Source organism: Rhinoraja longicauda, chromosome 3 (assembly GCF_053455715.1).
Source record: "Rhinoraja longicauda isolate Sanriku21f chromosome 3, sRhiLon1.1, whole genome shotgun sequence".
Lineage (NCBI taxonomy): Eukaryota > Metazoa > Chordata > Chondrichthyes > Rajiformes > Arhynchobatidae > Rhinoraja > Rhinoraja longicauda.
In genome coordinates, this window is record NC_135955.1 from 83,433,804 (window position 1) to 83,460,760 (window position 26,957).

General features: G+C 42.4%; 1 protein-coding gene across 4 annotated transcripts in view; it reads left to right on the forward strand.

Annotated features, from left to right (window-relative positions):
* The window catches only part of LOC144592135 (EGF-like repeat and discoidin I-like domain-containing protein 3), a 242,937-nt gene that overhangs the window by 84,675 nt on the left and 131,305 nt on the right, over positions 1–26,957 (forward strand). For 2 of the 4 annotated variants that reach the window (XM_078396536.1, XM_078396538.1), the window contains one exon: positions 24,545–24,574. The exons of the other annotated variants lie outside the window; for them this stretch is intronic. In XM_078396536.1, the coding sequence (XP_078252662.1) occupies positions 24,545–24,574 (30 nt within the window). The remainder of the gene's footprint in view (positions 1–24,544; positions 24,575–26,957) is intronic. 4 annotated transcript variants of the gene reach the window in all.

The window sequence follows — 26,957 nt, forward strand, 5'->3', positions numbered from 1 at the left end:
AGGGGAATAAGAGGCGTCCGTGGCTGACAAGGGAAGTCAAGGACAGTATAAAAATAAAAGAGAAGTATAACATAGCAAAGATGAGCGGGAAGCCAGAGGACTGGGACTCTTTTAAAGAGCATCAGAAGATAACTTAAAAGGCAATACGGGGAGGATAATATGAGGTACGAAGGTAAGCTAGCCAAGAATATAAAGGAGGATAGTAAAAGCTTCTTTAGGTAAGTGAAGAGGAAAAAAATAGTTAAGACAAATGTGGGTCCCTTGAAGACAGAAGTAGGTGAATTTATTATGGGGAACAAGGAAATGGCAGATGAGTTGAACAGGTACTTTGGATCTGTTTTCACTAAGGAAGACACAAACAATCTCCCAGATGTTCTAGTGGCCAGAGATCTTAGGGTGACGGAAGAACTGAAGGAAATTCACATTAGGCTGGAAATGGTGTTGGGTAGATTGATGGGACTGAAGGTTGATAAATCCCTGGGGCCTGATGGTCTGCATCCCAGGTTACATAAGGAAGTGGCTCTAGAAATCGTGGATGCATTGGTGATCATTTTCCAATGTTCTATAGATTCAGGATCAGTTCCTGTGGATTGCAGGGTAGCTAATGTTATTCCACTTTTTAAGAAAAGAGGGAGAGAGAAAACAGGAAGTTTGTAGACCAGTTAGCCTGACATCGGTGGTGGGGAAGATGCTGGAGTCAATTACAAAATGCTGGAGTAACTCAGCGGGACAGGCAGTATCTCTGGAGAGAAGGAAAGGGTGACGTTTCGGGTCGAAACCTTTCTTCAGACTGATCCGACACGTCACCCATTCCTTCTCCCCAGAGATACTGCCTGTCCCGTTGAGCTACTCCAGCATTTGTGTCCATCTTCGGTTTAAACCAGCATCTGCAGTTCCTTCCTACACATAGAATATTATAGCACAGGAACATGCTCTTTGGCAGACAATGCATGTGCTACACATGAAATCATGTCCGGCTAATCTTCTCTGCCTGTAGGTGATCAATATCCCTTCCTCTGCTGTATATTTATGTGCCTATCTAAAGGCCTCTTGAACTTCTGCTTCCACCACGACCACCCCAGGCAGTGGATTCCAGGCACCCACCATCCTCTGTGAGAAAATAAATCTTGCTCTGCACAGTTTAAACTTTCCCCCTCCGACTTTAAAGCTACGCCCTCTAGTTCCTCCAGTACTTTGTGTCGCGCTAGAATGAACATTTCCTCCCTGGGGAAAAGATTCTGACCAACTACCCTATCTCTGTCTCTAAACTAAAGTGAGAGAGACAACACAGAGGCTGATGCTTGGCCACATTTGCCTTTTGTTAAATTTGAATGGCCTCAGGAAGTGTGGGTTAATGTTTGGGTTTATAAGGCATTCCATCTTTAATGTCACTACTATCTCTTTGCCACAAGCAAGGGACTAGACCTCATTTATATGCAGTTGATAGTCAACAAGTTCCAGGATAGCTGTCTAATTGAGGGGGGGGGGGGGGGTGGGGGAGGGAGAGTTATTTGTACCTGCAATCTGTATCAATTAGTGGGATTGTATTCAGCTGACATGTGTCCATTTTTAAGGACCCGGCATCAAATAAATAGACAATAAACAATAGGTGCAGGAGGAGGCCATTCGGCCCTTCGAGCCAGCACCGCCATTCAATGTGATCATGGCTGATCATTCTCAATCAGTACCCCGTTCCTGCCTTCTCCTCATACCCCCTGACTCCGCTATCCTTAAGAGCTCTATCTAGCTCTCTCTTGAATGCATTCAGAGAATTAGCCTCCACTGCCTTCTGAGGCAGAAAATTCCACAGATTCACAACTCTCTGACTGAAAAAGTTTTTCCTCATCTCAGTTCTCAATAAAGCTTGCAACTTTGATTTGTTGGGTGAGAAATGGATGGATTTTTTCTCCTCCTGGTCAGAGTGCTATAGTTGTGTTGATAACATTCTGAAAGAGCTAGTAGTTTGGATGTTTCCCTGTCCTTGGGGAAAGAGGTGTCACAGTTTCTGGATGTGATCCAAGACTTTGAGAACTGAGGTAAGGATAAATTCCTCCATTCAATGGGTGTTGGGCAGATGGTATTTTGTACCACATGTCCAATCAAGTTGAGACCATGTTTCTTAATTTATTTAAGAAGAGTAAAGATTGATTTCTAATCCCAAAGGAGTATGGGAAAATGAGAGTATGGTATTATGTTGGAATTGGAATAGATTTGAAAGGTAAAATGGCCAATTCTGTCACCTATTTTCTATGTTTCTGCCATTTGGTTTAAGAACAGGAAGCTGATCTGTTCCTGTGTGTCTGAGGCTGAGATGAGGATCCTTGTGTTCCAACTTGGCCCTTAAAGATGGAATCTAAAAGAAATTGCAACAAGTTGTTCCCTCAAGGACCATTGATTTGTTTTGTTTCATTAAGAACAATAGCATAGCAAGCATGGTGGAAGCCGGTTGGCCCAATGTACCTGTGTGACTTTTTGATGGACTTGTTTGAATAGTTTCTCTTTGCCATTCTTTTTCATGACTGCTAATATTTTTCCTTCCAATGTATATCCACTTCTGTTTCAAACATCACAATGCAATTGGTATTGTTTCAGGCTGTGCATTCCAGAGTTTTGCAATTTGCCACTTAAAGAATTGCTTCCTCGTGTTGCCTCTTGGTCCTTTTGTAAAATAGTTTACAACTCTATCTGTTTAGTTCAGAGATACAGTGGGGAAACAGGCCCTTTGGCCCACTGAGTCCTCACTGCCCAGCGATCCCAGCACATTAACACTATCCTACACTTGGGACATTTTTTACATTTATACCAAGCCAATTAACTTGCGTCTTTGAAATGTAGGAGGAAACGGAGATGAGGAGGAACTTTTTCAGTCAGAGAGTGGTGAAGGTGTGGAATTCTCTGCCTCAGAAGGCAGTGGAGGCCAGTTCGTTGGATGCTTTCAAGAGAGAGCTGGATGGAGCTCTTAAGGATAGCGGAGTGAGGGGGTATGGGGAGAAGGCAGGAACGGGGTACTGATTGAGAGTGATCAGCCATGATCGCATTGAATGGCGGTGCTGGCTCGAAGGGCTGAATGGCCTACTCCTGCACCTATTGTCTATTGTCTAACTGTTGTTCTTGGAGAAAACCCACGCAGGTCACGGGGAGAACGTACAAACTCAGTACAGACAAGCAGCCGTAGCCAGGATCGAACCCAGGTCTCTGGCACTGTAAAGTATCCACACTGTGCCATTGTGCTGCCCCAGAGATTTGTGACAATCTCTGCTGGCACAAGTTTTTACTTGCTTATTGCATATGGTCCATGATTTTCAATGAAATCGTTCCTTGAGCTCAAAGGAGTTTAATTGTACCGAAACCCATCCATGTCACAGAGGTTTCTCACCTCTAGTATTATGCAGTCACTGACATTAACATCTCTGAAATTGTAATATGATGCTAAAGATTGGTGAATGGTTTGTAAAAATCTGAATTCTCCACAATGTGGTAAATTGTGTAAATGATTTTTTTTAGAAAGCTCTGAAATTGCCATCGTATGGTGCCAAGGGTGGATGAATGGTTTATAACAATATCTGAAATCTCTACAATTTGGTGCCAAGGGCAAAGAATAACTTCTAAAAATCTGGCATGACTTCAATACTTTTGAACCCCGTTCCTTGACAGATAAAGCAAATCATATTATTTATTTTGTAGAATAAAAGCCTATCGTACTACTTTCAAAAGTTTACATACTGTTCTTCCACACCACCTTTAAAACTGGTGGCCCTTGCTATTTCCACTATTTCATTTTTTTTCCCATTAAATCTAATTTGTCTCTTTTTTTTTGTGTGACTATCTATTACTATCCTATCTGTCTCTCAGTTTGGCTTAGAGATACAGCATGGAAGTAGTGTCCTTTGGCCCGCCGAGTCCACGCCGACCAGTGATCCCCGTATACTAGTACTATCTTGTACACTGCGGACAATTTGCAATCTTTACCAAAGCCAATAAATCTACAAACCTGTACGACTTTGGAATGTGGGAGGAAACCCACGCGGTCACAGGGAGTATGTACAAACTCCGTACAGACAGCACCCGGAGCCAGGATCGATCCCAGGTCTCTGTCGCTGTGAGGCAGCAACTCTACCGCTGCGACACAGTGCTGCATGTTGTTAAATTTTTCTTTGTCGCCTGCAAACATTGAAACTCTATTTGCTCAAGTACAAGTAATTTATCTTAACGACCAATGGTAATGTCGTGTAAGCTGCCCTTCAGTTTGAAAAGCAATTATCCTCCTTTAATTCTGTTTCATTTCCTAATGCTTTATCTGAGCTGCCACTGTTTAGTGGGCTGATTTCTTTTTTCTTGCAAAGCTATTACGTGGAGAGTTGTCGAGTACTATTTGAACATCTATATGCAGAACTTCAAACCATGCTTGTAGCTTCAAGGAATCAAATTAGCCAAACTTGATTTTCCTTTAACAATTCCATGCTGGTTTCACTTATTAATGCATTCTAGTCCAGGTCCTGGATATTGGCAATTTCCAATAGTTTATGTTCTGTTGGAATTAAGCTGGTGCGCTCACAGTCAGAGAGTTGTAAATCTGTGGAATTCTCTGCCTCAGAAGGCAGTGGAGACCAATTCTCTGAATGCATTCAAGAGAGAGCTGGATTGAGCTCTTAAGGATAGCGGAGTCAGGGGGTATGGGGAGAAGGCAGGAACGGGGTACTGATTGAGAATGATCAGCCATGATCACATTGAATGGCGGTGCTGGCTCGAAGGGCCGAATGGCCTCTTCCTGCACCTATTGTCTATTGTCTATTGTTTGTTGGATTTATTCCCCTCCACTTTGGTTTGCCAACATTTGGAGTATTATATGCGATTCTGGTTGTCCCGTTACAGGAAGGATGTGAAGGTTTTGGAGACAGTGCGGAAGAGGTTTATCGGAATTGCTGCAAGCGTTCGGCAGTATTAGCTACAAGGAGAGATTGGACAGACTTTGATTGTATTCTTTGGAATGCCGGTGGTTGAGGGGAGACCTGATGGAGATATATAAAATTGTGAGGTGTCGCTGGGGTAGCCGGTCTGAACTGTTTTACCGAAGTGAAATTGATGAAGATTAGAGGACATCATTTTAAGTTGTGAGGGTGAAAGAGATTTGTAGGGCAAGCTTGTTTACACAGAGGGTGGTGAGTGACTGGAACACGCTTCCAGGGATGGTGATGGAGGCTGATACATAAAGGAATTTAAGAGGATTTTAGATTGGTACATGGAAATGCAGGGAAAGGTTCATGTGCAGTCAGATGGGATTAGTTTATCTTGGCATTGTGTTTGGCACAGACATAGTGGGTGAAAGATTCAGTCCTGTGCTATTAATTCTGTATTCGATGTTAAGCAGGGATGGAATAGATATTAACATCAACCATATTAATGGAATTAATGATTTGAACCAGAGTCACAGCAACCTCAGCCTTTATTTTATCAGTAACCTATGATTCCCTCTATTTGGGCCATGTAACTTTTCAACTTTAAGGGTGCTAATTATTTAAGGAGTTGTATAATGTGATGTCAATTCACCAGTGTGTCCTTTACTACAATATTGACAGTCCTTTTTGGTAGAGAAGGCAGATGCAAATTACATAGTTGGTAACTCGGTTATGCCTTCTGTCTCCAAATGGTTATCCTGTTCGTAACAAATTGACCCAGGCTGTGCAGTTAATTCTTTTTTACTTGTGTATTTCTAAAATATTTTAAATGTCTTTTTTATGTTGGCTGCTAAATAATGTTCTTATGATTTCCCCTTGGGCCTCTTATTATCCTTTTTAGATCTGCTTTTTCATTTCGTAGGAAAATAACTGCAGATGCTGGTACAAATTGAAGGTATCACAAAATGCTGGAGTAACTCAGCAGGTCAGGCAGCATCTCTGGAGTGAAGGAATGGGTGACGTTTCGGGTCGAGACCCTTCAGTCTGAAGAAGGGTCTCGACCCGAAACATCACCCATTCCTTCTCTCCAGAGATACTGCCTGTCCAGCTGAGTTACTCCAGCATTTTGTGATACCTGTTTTTTCATTTCTGTATATTGAAGTTGTAACCATTTTTTTGTGCACAATAGTCCACAGCCAGAATGCCCATGTAACAGGGCATTGGATGTGCCTGCAATGTTTACAGACTGCTGTGCCCTTATTTATAACACGTAGGCATCAAATTACTGTGTAGATGGGAACTGCAGATGCTGGTTTACACCAAAGATAGATGCAAAATGCTGGAGTATCTCTGGAGTATCTCAGCGGGTCAGAGCAGGAATGGATGACGTTTCGGGTCGAGACCCTTCTTCAGACTTAATTAAACTATTATTATATGATTCTTTTAAAAATGTTAACTTTGCACACATTTTGCTTCTCTTAACTTTTAACTTCCCGTACTTTGTATTTTGCCTTTGTATTTCAGATTTCCCCTGTGTGATTTTCCGTGTTAAATACATGAAGGAGGCTAGTTTTGAAACTGTCCATGTACATGCGCGTTCTGACCACTGGGTGGCTATATTCTGTGAATTTTGGCCACAAATGTGTTCACTCTTTTTTTGAAATAGTGATGTGTTTTTTTTTCTATTTTTCACTCTCCTATCTCCTGCTCTCTTCTCGTGTTCATCAGTTGTTTAAGCACTTCTACTTGCGAGTCTAATAAAAGCACAACAGTACTCTTTCTTATCAGCCTTTCTATCTCACCTCCAGTCTGGGCCAATTTCCCATGAATCTTTTCTGCACACTGTCCAGCATGATCACATATTTCCTAGTGTGCCATTGTTCCACTAATGCCTATCATAAAACTTCCTGTTACCAGAAATACACTTTGGTTCTTTGTTTAGTTTTTAGTTTTAAGATACAGCGTGGAAACAGGCCCTTCGGCCGACTGATTCCGTGACGACCAATAATCCCTGCCCACTAACACTATTCCACACACATTAGGGACAATTTAAAAATGTAACAAGCCAATTGACCTACAAACGTGTGCGTCTTTGGAGCATTGGAGGCTCCCGGTGAAAACCCATGCAGGTCACAGGGAGAACATGGGTTCATATTGACGACATAATTTCACAGTGAAATAACTTGGGTTTTTTTCCCAAAGTAACACTCTATGCGGGAAGATTGTTCCCGATGTTGGGGAAGTCCAGAACCAGGGGTCACAGCTTGAGGATAAGGGGGAAGTCTTTAAAGACCGAGATGAGAAAACATTTCTTCACACAGAGAGTGGTGAGTCTGTGGAATTCTCTGCCACAGAAGGTAGTTGAGGCCAGTTCATTGGCTATATTTAAGAGGGAGTTAGATGTGGCCCTTGTGGCTAAAGGGATCAGCGGGTATGGAGAGTAGGCAGGTACAGGTTACTGAGCTGGATGATCAGCCATGATCATATTGAATGGCGGTGCTGGCTCGAAGGGCCGAATGGCCTACTCCTGCACCTATTTTCTATGTTTCTATGTTAACATACAAACTCTGTACCGATAACACCCGTAGTCAGGGTCGAACTCTGGTCTCGGTTGCTGTAAGGCAGCAACTCGACCACTGTGCCACCCCTAATTTGATTTGTGCAATTTTGCAAAATTATATTTAATGATAATTGAAGGAATATTTATAAGATATAAATTCATTGGAATCCTTATTAATTAACTGGTCACTGCGTTTGCTTAATTTGGAAGTGTAAGGAAGTACTAAATTAAACACCTGTCACTACTGCTTTCAAATAACTGTGTTCTGAGCACCTAAGTTTCAATAAAACATCAACATTTCGATATGCAGTGGACCCACACTCTTTTCATGCAGAAACGCCCTGCCACAGGCACAAGACCTTTATTGTGGGCTCAGGAAAAGAACTGTTAGGTCACTCTCACTTAGAGAGGATGTGTGTGTGTGTGTCATTTAGAATCATTTTGCACACTTTTTGTCTTGTCGCACCCTTGTTACTCCTATAATCTTTTGTCGCATTTTGCATCAGTTTTTCTCACCACTATATAGATTTTCTCACCACCGCTATATAGATAGCAATATTGTGTCTCCTCTCAGTTCCTACTGTGCAGGACCAGAACATAGAACACAGAGCAGTACAGCACAGGAACAGGCCCCTCGGCCCACAATGTCTGTGCTGAACATGATTCCTATGTCATTCTCCTTTGCCTGCACGTGATCCATATTCCAAAGTTCTCTGCATATTCATGTGCCTGTCCTCTTTAACAGCACTATTTTATCTGCCTCTACCAATTGGAATACTACTGCAGAGATAGAGGGTTGTGAGTTGTCCGGTTTAACCAACTTTTTTCATTCAGAAATCTATTTGTCCCACTTTTCTATCAGTAAACCAGCTCTGAAACCACACAAGCAGGTCGCTGTGAATCCCATGCATCTTAACCTTCTGGACCAGCCTGCCATGGAGGTCTTTCTCAAATGCCTCACAAAAATCAATGTGTAGAAAATTCACTTCCCCACCTTCACCAATCATCCTTGTCGCCTCCTCAAAACAACTCGATCAAGTTACTAAGACATGACCTTCTGCGTACAAAGTCAGGCTGACTGTCCCTAATTATTCCATTCTCTTCCAAATGGGAGTAAATCCTAACCAACGAAGCTTCTCCCATATCTTCCCTACCTCTGGAGGCTCACTGGCCAATCATTAATTATTTGGATTCGTTTGACTTCCCTTCAGAAGCAAAGGAACAATAACTCGCTACTCTCCCGTCTTCCAGAATCAGGCCTGTGGCTGGAGAAGTTGCAAAGATCTTTGCCAAGGAGTGTAGGAAGGAACTGTAGATGCTGGTTTAAATCGGCGATCGACACAAAATGCTGGAGGAACTCAGCAGGACAGGCAGCATCTCTTGACAGAAGGACTGGGTGACGCTTCGGGTCGAGACCCTTCGTCGGGCTCTGAGTCTCGACCCGATTCGTCACCCATTCCTTCTCTCCAGAGATGTTGCCTGTCACGCTGAGTTACTCCAGCATTTTGTGTCTACCTTTGCCAAGGATCCTTCAATCCTCTCTCTTGCTTCTCTTAATCCCGTCAAACCTGAAGATTTATCCACCTCAATGCTCTTCAAGAGCCCCGACCCTATCTCCTCTTCATTTCAAGCTGTCCTTGCATATTCATATTCTCCACCGTGATCTCCAGTACCTTCTCCTTGCTGATTACATATACAATTCTTAAGGGATTGGACAGACTAGATGCAAGAAAAACGTTCCCCATGTTGAGTGAATCCAGAACCAGGGATCACAGTTTAGGAATAAGGGGTAGGCCATTTAGGACTGAGATGAGGAAAAACTTTTTCGCCCAGAGAGTTGTGAGTGTGTGGAATTCTCTGCCACAGGCAGTGGAGGCCAATTCACTGAATGTTTTTAAGAGAAAGTTACTTATAGCTCTTGGGGCTAACGGAATCAAGGGATATGGGGAGAAAGCAGGAACGGGGTACTGATCAACCATGATCATATTGAATGGTGGTGCTGGCTCAAAGGGCCGAATGGCCTACTCCTGCACCTATTTTCTATGTTTCTATTACAGACGCAAAGTACTTGTTTAATACCTCGCCTACATCCTCTGACTCCAAGCACAAATGTCCTCCTTTATTCTTGAACAGTCCTATCTTCTCCTTAGTTTTCTTCTTGGTTTTATGTATGTATAATAGCCTTGGGATTTTTGTCAATCAACCATTTTCGACATGTATTGCCCTTTTTGGCCCTTCTCCTTGATTTCTTCCCTACTTGCCTTGTATTCTTCAAAGAAACTGCCCAATTTCATCTTTTTAAACTTTGCCTGCAATTTATTTTTGACCAAATGTACAATCTCTTCGATAATCCAAGGTTTCCTCGCCTTGCCATCTTTATCCCATCCTTATTTATTGTGGAGTATTGAGGAGCTTGATAAATTAAACTTAATGTACTGCCTTAATGTACTGTCTATTTTCTGTTACCGCTTCTAAATTTCCAGGAAGGTTGATCGAGCGAGATTTTTCGAAAATCCATGCTAATTATTTATCCTTGCAATTTTCACTTCAAGATGCTCTTGTATTCATTCTTTAGTGCAGATTTCATTGCATGTTCCTACCACTGGTGTTATACTGACTGCACTGTGATCCCTGGACATGTTCTATTACTTGCATTAATCTAGCTATTATGTTAGCTATCCGCGGTGCTCTTGGATTAGTCCTTCTCACAAATTATGTGTCTTCTGCTGCCTCAAACTGCAGATGGATTCTATCCAGACTAATGGTCTTGTTCTCGGAATTTCTTTAGATAATGATATTAAATATTTTTTTATTTTAAATTTCCTGATTACTCATCTCAGCCTCTACTGTCACGTCCAACCGTTCTATCTCCAATACTGCAGCAGTGATTTGATATTTTCCCTGTCTTGTCCATCTTACAATGATCCCATATCATTGTCAGCTTCCTTATGTTTATTGGTTCATCTGTAATATATTTTCCTTTTTTTATGTTCCCTAATTAAATTTCATAATCAGCCATTTTTATCTTTCTCCTAATCTCTAAATAATTTCACTTACATTGCCTTTTCCTGGTGTGTATGTACTTAATGTGCCTCTTTCCTTTATTTGTTCCCGTATGCTATTATTCATCCAATGAGACTCATAAATGTTTAGTTTATTCTTTCCTGTTAGCACTTTTTTCTGCATTCTACTGAACATTGTTTTAAATGGTTCCCATTATTCTACATCATTGTTGCCCATTTTTCCAAATCCAACTTTGTACTTTGTTCCTTAAAAACAGCCTTTCTCCAACCTTTGAACCTGGTCATAGAGTCGTTGAGTGATAGTGTGGAAACAGGCCCTTCGGCTTGACTTGCCAATAATGTCCCAGCTACTCTAGTCCCACTTGCCTGCGCTTGGTCCATATCCCTCCAAACCTATCCTATCCATGTACCTGTTTAACTGTTTCTTAAACGATGGGATAGTCCCATCCTCGACTACCTCCACTTGCAGCTTGCTCCAAACACCCACCACCCTTTGTGTGAAAAAGTCACCCCTCAGATTCCTATTAAATCTTTTCTCTTTCACCTTGAACCTATGTTCTCTGGTCCTCGATTCCCCTCCTCTGGGCAAGAGACTCTGTGCATCTACCCAATCTATTCCTCTCATGATTTTGTACACCTCTATAAGATCACCCCTCATCCTCCTGCGCTCCATGGAATAGAGACCCAGCCTACTCAACCTCTCCCTCAAACTCACACCCTCTAGTCCTGGCAACATCCTCGTAAATCTTTTCTGAACCCTTTTAAGCTTGACAATATCTTTCCTATTACACGGTGCCCAGAACTGAACACAATATTCTAAATGCGGTCTCACCAACATCCTATACAACTGTAACATGAGCTCCTATATACCCTATGTTCAATACTCTGACTGATGAAATCCAAAGTTCCAAAAGCCTTTTTGACCACCTTATCTACCTGCGACTCGACCTTCAAGGAACCATGCACCTGTACTCCCAGATCCCTCTGCTGTACAATACTACCCAGAGGCCTGCCATTTACTGTGTAGGTCCTGCCTTGTTCAACGTCCCAAAATGCAACACCTCACACCTCTCTGTATTAAATTCTATCAACCAGTCCTCCGCCCATCTGGCCAATTGATCCAGATCCTGCTGCAATCTCTCACAACCATGTTCACTATCTGCGAAACCACTCACTTTTGTATCATCAGCAAACTTGCTAATCTTGCCCTGTATGTTCTTATTCAAATCATTGATGTAGATGACAAACAGTAACTGGCCCAGCACTGAACCCTGAGGCACACCACTAGTCACAGGCCTCCATTCTGAGAAGCAACCTTCCAGCATCACCCTCTGCTTCCTTCCATGGAGCCAATTTGCTATCCATTCAGCTATCTCTCCTTGGATCCCATGCAATCTAACCTTCCAGAGCAGTCTACCATGCAGAACCTTATCGAATGCCTTACTGAAATCCACGTATACAACATCTACAGCTCTGCCCTCATCGACCTTTTTGGTGCGACCTCCCACGTACAAAACCATGCTGACTATCCATAACCAGGCCTTGCCCATCCAAATGCCGAAATAACCTATCCCTCAGAATACTCTCTAGTAACTTTCCAACTACAGATGTTAAGCTCACCAGCCTATAGTTCCCAGCATTTTCCCTGCAGCCCTCTTGAAAAGAGGCACATTTGCCATCCTCCAGTCTTCCGGCACCTCTCCTGTATTTAAGGATGATTCGTAAATTTCAACCAGGGCTCTCGCAACGTCCTTGGGTATATCTGATTGTCGTCGGATATATGAGTGTAAGAAGGGTGTCAATCCGACACGTCAACAGCCCATTCTTTCTGCAGATGCTGCCATTACTCCGGCACCTAGTGTTTTGCTCAAAATACCAGCATCTGTAATTCCTTATATCCCCAACCTGCTGTCAATATTGTTTGCATCCTTGTCCATTATCATCTGAAAACCTCTCCATTTTATGGTCACTTTTGGCCAGACGTTCTCCTGCTTTTACTTGTCTTACATGCACAGGTCCATTATTATGTACAATTGTGAATTCTCCATTTTATTTATTGCAACTGAATCATCCTACCACAACCAGAGAGCCGTCCTGAACTACTATCCACCTCTTTGGTGATCCTAGGACTATCCTTGATCGAACTTTGCTATCCTTGATCGGACTTTGCTAGCTTTACCTTACACAAAAAGTTATTCCCTTATCATGTATCTACACTCTGTAAATGGCTTGATTGAAATCATGTATTGTCTTTCTGCTGACTGGATAGCACGCAACAGAAGCTTTTCACACGTGACAATAAACTAAACTGTTATTGGGTCAGAAAGGACATCATGGAAACTCTATTCCATATTCACCTATAGTTAATTTAGTATGTGGTAGTTGAATTCCTACATGATTATTAATATGTTTTTTACTTGTTTCCCTAGTATATCTGCATATTTCTTTCTCTGCCTCTCTTGTGCAATTGAGTAATCTGCACATTACACCTGTGTGTAATCACTCCTAAATTTGTTTCCCTCTTACTCCATGTTGATCCTACCCTTTGTTCTCATTCTAGGCGCGCTTCTTCACTCTATTGCGAGTATGTTATCCTTGATAAGTACTGCTACTTCACTTTCTCATTTTTCGCCTCTCTATCTTTTCTGCAATGTTCTGATTTTTTGCAATCATGTCTCGGTAATCCCCATTATGTCGGGTTTCTCCCAACACACGAATATCTTCAGTTTAATTACAGGCAGTGTTACTGTACAGTTTCATTCATTTTAACCAGATTTCCTTTTACTTTATAATTAACCATGCTATTACAATCTTCTGCAACACTGCTTGCAAGTCACGGACATCCCATTAATGCAAGAAAAAAAAACCCAACAAGAAATATGAAATGTGGACCAGGCATGGTCATCAAGAGAATTAATGATAATATTAGATCAAAGGAAAAAGCTTATAATGTTGCCAACATTTTTTTTTAATCAGTAAGCCTGAAGATTGGGAACATTTCAGAACATGGCAAAGGAGGACAAAAGCAATGATTGAAAATGTTAAGTAGAATAGAACAGTTTTCTAAAGAGAGGCATAAAAATAGAACACTTCCATGTTTGTAAGAAGGGAAAGATGTGATATTATTATTATTATTATTATTATTATTATTATTATTATTATTATTATTATTATTATTATTATTATAGGATAATGACACCACCCCTGCACCTTTCTCATGAAGTTCTGTAAGAATTTTATATCTTTCAATGAAATTGTCTCATTCTTCTAAACTCAATAAGTATAGATCCAGTCTGCTGGATCTTCAAATGATGAATCTACCAATCCAGGAATTAACCTGATGAGCTTTTGTTGCACTTTCTCAACACTAGTAAATCATCCCTTTTCTTAGCCAGGGAAACCTGACCTGTACCCATTGTTCCAGATGCAGAGTCAATGAAGTTCTGCATAATTGGAGCGATACATTGTTATTCTTGACCTCAAATCCTCTTGCAATAAAGGTCTATGTATCATTTGCCTTCCCAATTACCTGCATGTTAACCTTGTCAGCTGTGTACAGGTAGATCCAGGCCTCAGGTTAGAAGACAGAAACATTCTCCAGAACATTTCTAACCTATTATCCTAAAATGCAAATACAGCTCCTCTTTTTTTCCCTCACAAATTGCTGGTGTAACTCAGCAGGTAAATAGACAATAGACAATAGGTGCAGGAGTAGGCCATTCGGCCCTTCGAGCCAGCACCGCCATTCAATGTGATCATGGCTGATCATTCTCATTCAGTACCCCATTCCTGCTTTCTCCCCATACCCCCTGACTCCGCTATCCTTAAGAGCTCTATCTAGCTCTCTCTTGAATGTATTCAAAGAATTGGCCTCCACTGCCCTCTGAGGCAGAGAATTCCACAGATTCACAACTCTCTGACTAAAAACATTTTTCCTCATCTCTGTTCTAAATGGCCTACCCCTTATTCTTAAACTGTGGCCACTGGTTCTGGACTCCCCCAACATTGGGAACATGTTTCCTGCCTCTAACGTGTCCAACCCCTTAATAATCTTATACGTTTCGATAAGATCCCCTCTCATCCTTCTAAATTCCAGTGTATACATACCTAGTCGCTCCAGTCTTTCAACATATGACAGTCCCGCCATTCCGGGAATTAACCGAGTAAATCTACGCTGCACGCCCTCAATAGCAAGAATATCCTTCCTCAAATTTGGAGACCAAAACTGCACACAGTACTCCAGGTGCGGTCTCACTAGGGCCCCGTACAACTGTAGAAGGACCTCTTTGCTCCTATACTCAACTCCTCTTGTTATGAAGGCCAACATTCCATTGGCTTTCTTCACTGCCTGCTGTACCTGCATGCTTACTTTCAGTGACTGATGCACTAAGGCACCCAGATCACGTTGTACGTCCCCTTTTCCTAACTTGACACCATTCAGATAATAATCTGCCTATTCTTACCACCAAAGTGGATAACCTCACACTTATCTACATTAAACTGCATCTGCCATGCATCTGCCCACTCACACAACCTGTCCAAGTCACCCTGCAACCTCATAGCATCTTCCTCACAGTTCACACTGCCACCTAGCTTTGTATCATCTGCAAATTTGCTAATGGTACTTTTAATCCCTTCATCCAAGTCATTGATGTATATTGTAAATAGCTGCGGTCCCAACACCGAGCCTTGCGGTACCCCACTAGTCACTGCCTGCCATTCTGAAAGGGACCCATTTATCCCCACTCTTTGCTTTCTGTCTGTCAACCAACTTTCTATCCATGTCAGTACCCTGGTGAATCAGCATCCCTGGTGAATGTGGATAGACCCTTTTCTCGACCAGAAATGTCGCGCCTCCATGCTCTCCGGAGATGCTGCCTGACCTGCTGAGTTACTCCAGTGCTTTCTCACATCGGCAGTTACTTGTTTCTACCTCTTTCTTTCAGCTCTTTTCTCCACCCACTTAAATGACAAAATGTATACATTTTTTTCTGTTCCCTGATATGATACAGGAATGTAGCTGATGGATATCGTTATCTGGTAGATGAGTCTGCAGTCCATAAATTCCTCTCAGCTATGCATGTCCTCCCTCGGGCAACCCACTGTGTGGATGAGAATTTGCACAGATGGATATGCACTATGAATCACTTGCAGCCACTGAAAACAGCTTTGCTAGTTCGGTCAGTCAGATCATTTGCAACACACCATGCCTGCCATCCTATGCAAATAGCTAATTTTATCCTTCATTGGGTAGAGATCCTGGGGTAATTTTAAATTTGTATGATGGTGTGGTAGTGCATTACCAGCCTGATTTAAATCTCTCTTTGATATCTTATGTTAAGACTTTGATCCCAATGGTAATAAAGCGTCTGGCAAGTTGCATCCTCATTTACACTCGAGCACATGGTCAAAATTAACCTGTTCCCCACCTCTCTGTGCAACGAAGATATGAATACAGAACATAGAATAGAACAGAAGAAGGGTCTCAACCCAAAACGTCACCTATTCCTTTTCTCCAGAGATACTGTCTGACCGCTGAGTTACTCCAGATTTTTGTGTCCATCTTCGGGATAAACCAGCATCTGCAGTTCCTTCCTACACATAGAATATTCCAGTGTTGGTACAGACCATTTGGCCCACTGTGTCTGTGCTGACCACGAGGCCAGTCTGAACTAACCCCACCAGCCTTTCTGTCGTCCATATCTTTTCATTCCTTGCCTGTTCATGTGCTGGCCAAAATGTCCTTTAAACATTGCTATTGTATATGCTTCCACCACTTCTCCTAGCACTGCGTCCCAGACATCTAGCACGTTCTGGGTATATATTTAAAAAACTTGTCCTATTCATCATCTTTAATCTTTTCCCTCTCATCCTATGTGATACCCTCCAATATTTGATGTTTCCACACTGGGGGAAAAAAAATCCATCTACCCAATTTATGAATTATGAAATTCTACCAGTCTCCTCTAAGTCTCTGATGCTCCAGCGAAAACAATCCAAGTTTACCCAATCTATCTTTATAGTTGTGTTGGGAAGAACTGCAGATGCTAGTTTAAATCAAAGGTAAACACAAAATACTGGAGTAACTCAGCGGGACAGGCAGCATCTCTGGACAGAAGGAATGGGTGATGTTTTGGGTCAAGACCCATGATCAGTCTGAAGAAGGATCTCGACCCGAAATGTCACCCATTCCTTCTCTCCAGAGATGCTGCCTGTCCTGCTGAGTTATTCCAGCATTTTGTGTCCACCCTATCTTTATAGTTAATTTCCTCTAATCCAGGTTACGCCCTGATCAACCTCTTCTGCACCAAAGTCTTCACAGCATTCCTGAAATGAGCCATGAGAACTACACTTCATACTCCAAATGTGGCTCAACCAAAGTTTTATGCAGATGCTAATGATTTCCCAACTTTCATACTCAGCACCCTGACCGATAGAGACAAGCATGACATATGCCTTCTTTATCACTCTATCCAAACGTGTTGCTGTTTTGAAGAAGCTATGGACTTGTACCCAGGGAACCCTTTGTCCATCAATGTTCCTGCCATAAACTGTATACTTGGCTCTTTCATTTGACCTTCTGAAGTGCAACACCTCACATTTACATATAGGAGGCGCTGTCTGAAAAAGGCAACCAGTGTCATCAGAGACCCACACCATCCTGGCCACACTCTCATTTCACACCTGCCAGAGGGAAGAAGGTACAGGAATCTGAAAACAGGTTCAGGAACAGCTTCTTTCCAATGACTATCAGGCTATTGATCACTACGAACTCCATCTAAACTCCAAACTATGAACTGCCTTGGTTCGGTAAGGGACTTCAGGCTTTGTTTTGTTTTTTGCAGTATATTGGGTTTTTTATTTACAGAACTTTTAAAATGTTTTTTATTATATTATCTATCGAGTACAGTGTTTACAAACCTGTTGTGCTGCTCCAAGTATTGATTTCATTGTTTTGTTTCAGTACATATGACAATAAAATACAAGTTCACACAAGTTGTTGGAGTAGAATTAGCCCAATCGGCCCATCGAGTCTTCTCTGCCATTCAATCATGGCTGATCTCTGCCTCCTAATCCCATTTTCCTGCCTTCTCCCCATAACTCTTGACACCCGTTCTAAGCAAGAATTTGTCTATCTCTGCCTTAAAATATCCACTGACTTGGCCTCCACAGCCCTCTGTGGCAATGAGATCCACAGATTAACTACCCTCTGACAAAAGAAGTTCTTCCTCACCTCCTTTCTAAAAGAGCACCCGTTAATTCTGAGGCTATGACCTCTGATCCTCGACTCTCCCACCAGTGGAAACATCCTTTCCACATCCACTCCATCTATGCCTTTTATTATTCTGTAAGTTTCAATAAGGTCCCCCCTCAGCCTTCTAAACTCCAGCGGGTAGAGGCCCAGTGCTGTCAAGCGCTCATCATATGTTAATTCCTAGTTCCTCACTCTTGACTTGCCTAAATTAAACTTAATCTGCAATTTTTCTGCCCATATTTCCAGCTGGTCTATATCCTGCTGAATTATTTGATAGCCTCCCCCCCCCCCCCCCCCCCCTCCAACTGCAACTCCATCGACTTTTGTGCAGTCTAGAAACATAGAAACATAGAAAATAGGTGCAGGAGTAGGCCATTCGGCCCTTCGAGCCTGCACCGCCATTCAATATGATCATGGCTGATCATCCAGCTCAGTAACCTGTACCTGCCTTCTCTCCATACCCCCTGATTCCTTTAGCCACAAGGGCCACATCTAACTCCCTCTTAAATATAGCCAATGAACTGGCCTCAACTACCTTCTGTGGCAGAGAATTCCACAGACTCACCACTCTCTGTGTGAAGAAATGTTTTCTCATCTCGGTCCTAAAAGACTTCCCCCTTATCCTTAAGCAGTGACCCCTGGTTCTGGACTCCCCCAACATCGGGAACAATCTTCCCGCATCTAGCCTCTCCAACCCCTTAAGAATTTTATATGTTTCTATAAGATCCCCCCTCAGTCTTCTAAATTCCAGCGAGTACAAGCCTAGTCTATCCAGTCTTTCTTCATATGAAAGTCCCGCCATCCCAGGGATCAATCTAGTGAACCTTCTCTGTACTCCCTCTAAGGCAAGAACGTCTTTCCTCAGATCAGGAGACCAAAACTGCACACAATACTCCAGGTGCGGTCTCACCAAGGCCCTGTACAACTGCAGTAGAACCTCCCTGCTCCTAAACTCAAATCCTCTTGCTATGAATGCCAACATACCAAACCTACTAATCATCTCACCTACAATTTCATGCTTATCATTTAGATATAACACAAGCAACAGAGGGTGCAGCACTAATCCTTATAAACACAACGGGTCACAGACCTCCAGTCAAAGTAGCACCCGTCCACCACTATCCTGTGTCGTCTATGGGCAAGCCAATTTAAAAACCTACCTACCAACGCTCCCTGGATCCCGTGTGCCGTAAACTTTTGCATCAGCCCTCCCGTGTAGGGAAGTAGTCGAACGCTTTACCGGTCTGTGTAAACATTATCCACTGCCTTGGCATCATCAATCATTTTCATCACCTCCTCAAAAAACATAATCAAGTTTTTTTTTGAGGGATTCCCTCATTGATGGCGAATAATTAGTTTTACTTTATTTCTCACGTTGCAGGCATGCATTTTGTAAGTAATTAAAGCCAACATTTTCAAAATGTTGCTGTCAGAAAATGACCAAGAAGAGGGCGCTTGTAATTGAGAAGGACTGCAAAGAACTTGTAGCTCAACTAAAATAGATTACATGTTTAATGTGGGGGGGTTTTTGCGCGATAATTGCAATGCCATTAAACATTTCTGTTAATCACTGCTTAAAAACTGCAGAAAAACTGAGAATGTAAATTCATATCTTAAAGTTTCAGAGGATGATTTCCCTCTGGCACTAATTGTAAATTTGGTGGAAACAACATTACGACTGTCAACGGCTTTTCCGTTGGTCGCTCATGGTGAAGTGGGAGATGGCCCACAAAGGGTAATTAGTAAAAGCAACAACAGTTGAATGATTGTTGGGGGGGGGAAAGGAGCCCAAGGGATTAGATTGTTCCTTGAAAAAGCTGACACTAGCATGATGAGTCCAAATGCTTTCATCATTACTGTCATAGCCCGTGGCTCCAGGATCCCACTATATGAATTACATCCTAAAATTCTAGTTTGTGTATTGTGATACATTCTTTAGTTTAATTTTGAGATACAGCGCTAAAACGGGGCCCTTCAGCCCACCGAGTCCGTGCCGAACAGCAATCTCCGCGCACTAACACTATCCTACAGGCATTAGGGACAATTTACAATAATACCAAGCCAATTAACCTACAAACCTGTACATCATTGGAGTGTGGAAGGAAGCTAGAGATCCCGGAGAAAACCCATGCAGGTCATGGGGAGTATGTACAAACTCTCTATAGACAGAGAGTTAGGATAGCCAGTCAGGATAGAACCCGGGTCAGGATAGAACCCGGGTCTCTGGTGCTGGCAACTCTACCTCTGCGTCTCACTGCGCCACCTCACTTGAGTTTAAATCATCAGCAAATCGACTGCCGCACCGATGAATGTCATTGCAGAGGCTTTTGGTGAGCTACAATAATTTTTCTGTGTTTGGTGACAGGCTTAGAGTTAAATTGAAATTTAAAAAACACTGCTGAAATAACTCAACGGGTCAGGCAGCATCTCTGGAGGACATAGATAGATGACGCATTTGGCTGGAAGCTTTCTTCAGTTACTCCAGCGCTATGTGTTGTTTTTTTTTGTAAACCAGTATCTGCAGTTCCTTGTATCTCCACCTCTGTTAAATTGAAACCTTCACTTTGGAATTTCAGATTTTGAAATCAACGTTGGACACATTTGCTTCTGCCCCACCTTGTCAGTGATATATAAGAGTTTTAATTTAAGAATTCAAGGATATAAGAAGTCCTTGAGTATGGTACATACGCCACCATTCAATAAGACAATGGCTGATTCCATACCTTGTCCATTTTACCATTCAGTCCCTAGATCCTCAGATTCCCTTATTAAACAAAACCTATTGATCTCAGGCTTGAATATAATTATTTGAAAACCTAGACCTAAGATGGTGCTGGAGTGTGGTGACTCTTTGTGTATTCTTCCCAGTGAATGATCTACTACTATCTGATATAGTTGCTCTACTCTTTTAAATCTCGCTTCTATAGCACTGTAATTTGGATCTTTCCCTTTGGGTCCATCTGTTGTACTTGCGTTTGACTTGACTGTATTCATGTATAGTATATCTGTTTGAATAGCATGCAAAACAAAGCTTTTCACTGTACCTTGGGCAGGATGTCAAATAGTGATGATGGAGTACAGGAAGGACCATGATAGTGAAAAACCCCAAAGTATGCAGAATGATCATAGTTAGTGCAAAGCAAGACACAAAGTGCTGGAGGAACTCAGTGGGTCAGGCAGCATCTCGGAGGAAAAGGATGGGTGACGTTGCGTCTCGGGACAAAGTCGTTACTCGTTCAGTGCTGAGGAAGGTTTGTGGTTAGAGTTGCACAGAGTGGTTCAAGAACTTGATGTTGATGGGAGGAAGCTGTTCATGAACCTGAAGGTCGCAGTTCTCGAGCTCCTATAGTAGCAGCGAGAAGTAAGCTTCTTTGATATTAGTTGGTCTTTGATATTAGTTGCCTCCTTTAAGCGGCACTTCCTGCAGATACCTTCAGTGATCGTAAAGTCAGTACCTATGATGGACTGGACAAAATCCGCCACTTCCTGTAGTCTTCTTTTGTTCTGGAGCATTCGAACGTCTGAACCTGACTACGATGCAATTGTTCAGTATACTGTTGACTCTCTTCACCTCTGTCCTGCCATTGAAGAGAGGGAGGGGCATGGTCCCTTGGCTTTGTCTTCCTGAAGTCAATAATCAAAGACAATTATTTGGAAAACAAATTACTATAGATGTTGGAATAGCAAAGTTTCAACACAGTCCATTTTGTGAAACCTTCACACTAAATTTTGGCAAAGTATTTAAATTTCATTCACCACATGTCCACTTTTTCACCACTCTTTGTCTTCCTGAAGCTGATTACTATTCTCGTTGCTTACTATATTTTTGAATGAATTATCTGCAAGCTTGGAATTATGTTCTGTTTCCCAATGGACTCATCAATAGTATGGGTTTTTGTGACCTAGTGTCAACCAATGTGGGAAAACCACTATTTTTGCTGTAGGCTGAGGAACAATCTTTGACCATTAGTCATAGAGTCATAGAGCGACTATGCTTCGTCTACGCTTTCTGTCTCGAGGCTACTTTTCCTTCTGTGCTTTCACTGTCCCTTTAATTCTGAAACCATCTATATACTAAAACTCTCATCTGTTTGTTCCTGAACTACAGACAAAACGGTACACGACAGCGCGACAATTTTAGGCCCACCTTACTCACCGTCGTCCCTTTGGTGCTAATGGAAGAAGTTTCATTGAAATCAGTTATATTTTTTAAGTTATTCAAATTTTAACATTTAAATCTATCTCCTAGGGAGGGACGGGGTGGAGGGAGGGAGGGGGGAAGGAGGAAGGATAAAGGGGTTGAGGGGGAAGGGGGAGGGTACTGCACCAATACAGGAGATATTTAGGCCCAACTTGGTCTAGTGTTACAATAAAACAGGCAGAATGCTCAGTCTGAGGGCAGTGGTGAAAGTGTTGGGACCTTTCACTCCATTTAATGCAAGGCTAGGGTTCAGTTGGTGATGCAGCCCGTTTGCTACTAGAAACTCACACTGTGAGGAGGAATCCTCATGCTGAAAAATATCCAAATCATTTTTCAGTGCTCTGTTCCCTCAGTTGAAAGGGAATCAAACGGATGCAGAATTTCAGTTACAACTTTCGTAAGAAGGCATGCCAGCGCCTCTACATTCAGTTTAAAAGAGATTCTGAATGTCACCAAATACTCTAACCAACTTATACAGACGCACTATAGAAAGCATGCTGATGGCGTGCATCATGGCCTGGTACGGCATTTGCAATGCACAGGAACTCAAGAGTTTGCAGAGAGTGGTGGACTCAGCTCAGTCCATCCCAGGCACATTCCTCCCCCTTTGCAGCAAAAGCATCTATGTGAGGTGCTGCCTCAAGAAGGTGGTATCTGTCACGGATCCCCCCCCCCCCCCCCCTCCAAGACACGCTGCCTTCTTGCTGCTATCATCGAGCAGGGGGTACAGAAGCCTGATGTCCCATATCCACCAGGTTCAGGAACCGCAACATTCCTGCAGGTATCATGATTTGAAACCATTTGAAGCATTGAGTATTGTGTGCAATTTTGGTCTCCTAATTTGAAGAAGGCTATTGAGGCAGTGCAGGGTAGGCTCACGAGGTTAATCCCTAGGATGGAGGGACTGTCATATGAGGAAAGATTGGAAAGGCTGGGCTTGTATTCACTGGAGTTTAGAAGGATGAGAGGGGATCTTATAGAGACTTATAAAAGGACTGGACAAGCTAGATCCAGGAAAAATGTTCCCAATGATGGGGGAGTCCAGAACCAGGGGCCACAGCCTAAGAATAAAGGGGAGGCCATTTAAAACTGAGGTGAGAAGGAACTTTCTCACCCAGAGTTGTGAATTTATGGAATTCACTGCCACAGAAGGCAGTGGAGGCCAATTCACTGGATGAATGTAAAAGAGAGTTAGATAGAGCTCTGGGGCTAGTGGAATCAAGGGATATGGGGAGAAGGCAGGCACAGGTTACTGATTGTGGATGATCAGCCATGATCACAATGAATGGCGGTGCTGGCTCGAAGGGCCAAATGGCCTCCTCCTGTAACTATTTTCTATGTTTCCATGTTTCTATCCCACACAACCCTAATCCCACCTCAACGATGGAACACTTGGGCCAACTTTTTGTACTCTCATGGACTTGCTTTTTAATTGTTTTTTCACTAATATCTTTTTTTTGGACACTTTATCAGTTCACTGTGATGTAGAATTTCTGTAATTAATATATAATTTGTGTTTTTGGGCGTTGTCTTGAGTTTTTGTGCATGTGATGTGCTGCAAGATTTTCATTGTACCTGTACCTCACCACACTTAGGCTTGTGATCATAGACTTGACTATTAGAAGGATATTTGGAAGGATGACTGTGTAGAGTTTAGAAATGCAGTGCAGAAACAGGCCCTGATTGCCCACCGAAGCCGTGCCGACCAGCGATTACTACGTACACTAACACTATCCCACGCACTATGACAATTTACATTTATACCAAGCCAATGAGCCTATAAGCCTGTACGTCTTTGGAGTATGGGAGGAAACCAGAGCACCCGGAGAAATCCCACGCAAGTCACAGGAAGAATGTACAAAATCTGTACAGATGGCACTCGTGGTCAGGATCGAACCCACTTCTCTTGCGCTGTAAGGTGGCAACTCTACAGCTGTGCCACTTTGCTGAGTGCATAAGTTTATTTGGAGGAGAAAGCTCCCTTTAATTAGTCCTCTAGGTTTTTCTAAAAAACGTTGGAGCCTTGCTGATCCGAGTTCCTCCTTCCACAAGACTCTTGCTTCTAACATTAATTGGAGTGGGAGTTTGAAAATTGACTGGGAAAAGATGCCGGAGCCTCGACATACACCCCTGGTAATTAAATCCTGCAGGCAATGAAATGGTGGCCTGTAACAATTCCCATATAGATTGGCATCCCAACATTTTTTTCATTATTTTTGCTGCAGCCAACCTAAGCACAGGCACACCACATTATTATAAAAAACAATATATATCTAGTTTAGTGTCAGTTCTTGCATGCTGGAGCAATTTGAGTGGAAATTTTAATAAGTAGATAAAACTATTCTTCATTCTATTATGAGAGGGTGCACGTCTATTCTGACAATTGCATAATTTAGGCACTGGGTTAAAAAAATTAGTCACGAGTTTAAACGTCATGTTGACAAATTAAGAGACGTACAATATTTGTAACAATGTTTGAATACTTTACATTGGAAGTTGCCGTAAACAATTAAGCAATGCAAATATTTTTGCTCGTGTAGTTTAGCTGACAACTGCATAGTGTTTTGCTATTTTCCATCCAGTTAATGACTCTGTATTTAATGCCAACAGCTGCAGATGGAGAGGAGTCAACTACAGCAGGTGGGACATTGCCATTTGATGTGTGCACAGCTGTTATATCATTTGAAATATTCATTTTACCTGTTAACACAAAGTCTTCCATGGACAGTATGCTGTCCTTGGCTATGAAAATTAAATAACCCTAATGATTTAGTAAGAAGCACTTTCTCTGTATTCATTGCGATTGGTACTAAATGTAAATAGTTATGCGGAACCTACATTAAAATGATGTGCTGTAGAAAGGAACTGCAGATGCTGGTTTAAACCGAAGATGGGCACAGAATGCTGGAGTAACTCAGCGGGACAGGCAGCATCGTTGGAGAGAAGGAATGAGTGATGTTTCAGGTCGAGACACTTCTTCAGCTCTGAAGATGGGTCTCCACCCAAAAAGTCACCCATTCTTTCTATCCAGAGATGCTGCCTGTCCCGCTGAGTTACTAAAGCATTTTGTGTTTAAACTTGTGCTGATTCCCCTGCATTACTAGCACATTTTTTGGAACATATCATCATATCATATCATATCATCATATATATACAGCCGGAAACAGGCCCTCTCGGCCCACCAAGTCCGTGCCGCCCAGCGATCCCCGCACACCAACACTATCCTACAACCACTAGGGACAATTTTTACATTTACCCAGTCAATTAACCTACATACCTGTACGTCTTTGGAGTGTGGGAGGAAACCGAAGATCTCGGAGAAAACCCACGCAGGTCACGGGGAGAACGTACAAACTCCTTACAGTGCAGCACCCGTAGTCAGGATCGAACCTGAGTCTCCGGCGCTGCATTCGCTGTAAAGCAGCAACTCTACCGCTGCGCTACCGTGCCGCCCATCTTTTCAATAATGTGTGTATCAGCCAAAATTATGAAAAAAATATTCTTGTTAAGATGTAATGAATCAGCCTGAAGTAAACATGGAAATTCTTCCAGTTGCTTGCATGTTGGATACATTTCTGACTCTTCTGCCAAAATTTTCTCTCTGCTTCCCTCTCGCCTCCATAATCCACCCTGGCTCCCACCATCTCCCCAAATCACAAACAAATGCGTTTTGCATTCCTGTATGATTTTTTAGTTATCTAATTGGATTCTCCACCCTCAAGAACCTGTATACACTAGTCTCTCCAATGTTTTTAGTTTAGAGATACAGTGCAGAAACAGGCCCTTCGGCCCACCGAGTTCATGCCGACCAGCACATTAACCCAATCCTACACACACTAGGGACAATTTACACATGCACCAAGCCAATTAACCTACATACCTGTAAGTCTATGGAGTGTCGGAGGAAACCGAAGATCTTGGAGAAAACCCATAGGGTCTCTGGGAGAACGTACAAACTCCGTACAGACAGCACCCGTGGTCTGGATCGAACCCGGGTCTCCAGCACTGCAAGTGCTGTAAGGCAACAACTCCACCGCTGAGCCACCTGGGCCCTTGCCTGCCGCCTCAATCTGATTGAACCAATAGTTAAAGTTCATTTAAAGAACTTGGTAGACCTCTTAGTTAGCTCAGCCAGTAAGCCAAGATCTGTTGGGTCAAATAGTCTATTGGTATTATACTGCATCACCTGGCTCCATACATAGAGTAACTATTTGGTCCCTCTTATTACTTCTATACTTACGTAATGACATTGAATTACCCTTAATTTTACCTGCCAAGGACATTTTGTGATTTCTTTTTGCCCTCCTAATTTATTTATTTCTCTTGTGCCCTCTATATTCTGCAAGGCTAACTCGATGAGCTTTGATCTTGTTGCAACTGCCAAAGATCCTGAACAGAATCGCTCATTTTCAGACGTTGTAGATTCCCCTATCAGCCATATGCGCTTTTTTAACCTGGTTGTACTTCCCATGTCCATTGTCCTCCTAGGTTTCCTAATGTTGCTTTCTTTGCCTGTCACCCTTACTTGAACACAGTCTAAGAAGGGTCTCGACCCGAAACATCACCCAGTCCTTCTTTCCAGAGACGCTGCCTGTCCCGCTGAGTTACTCCAGCATTTTGTGTCTATCTTTGGTGTAAACCAGTATCTGTAGTTCCTTACTACACCCTTGCTTGAACATATTGGCCCTGAATACTTGCCAACTCTTTTAAGAGCCCCATTTGTCAACCCAAAGCATCACCTATCCATGTTCTCCAGAGTTACATATCTGACCCACTGAGTTACTCCAACACTTTATGACTTTTTTTGTAAACTGGCATTTGCAGTTCCTTGTGTCCCCACTTGTCAATTGGTGTGTTACTCACAAGCATCTGCTCCTAACCTATCTCTTGAGCTATTGAAATCAGCCTCCCCTCAATTTTAACTTGAAGATCAACCTTGTCCTTTTCCATTGGAATTGTCTTGTGACGTTGCTTTGTATTTTGTGTCAGTCCATGGATTTTGAAGAACAAAATAGGTTGTAGA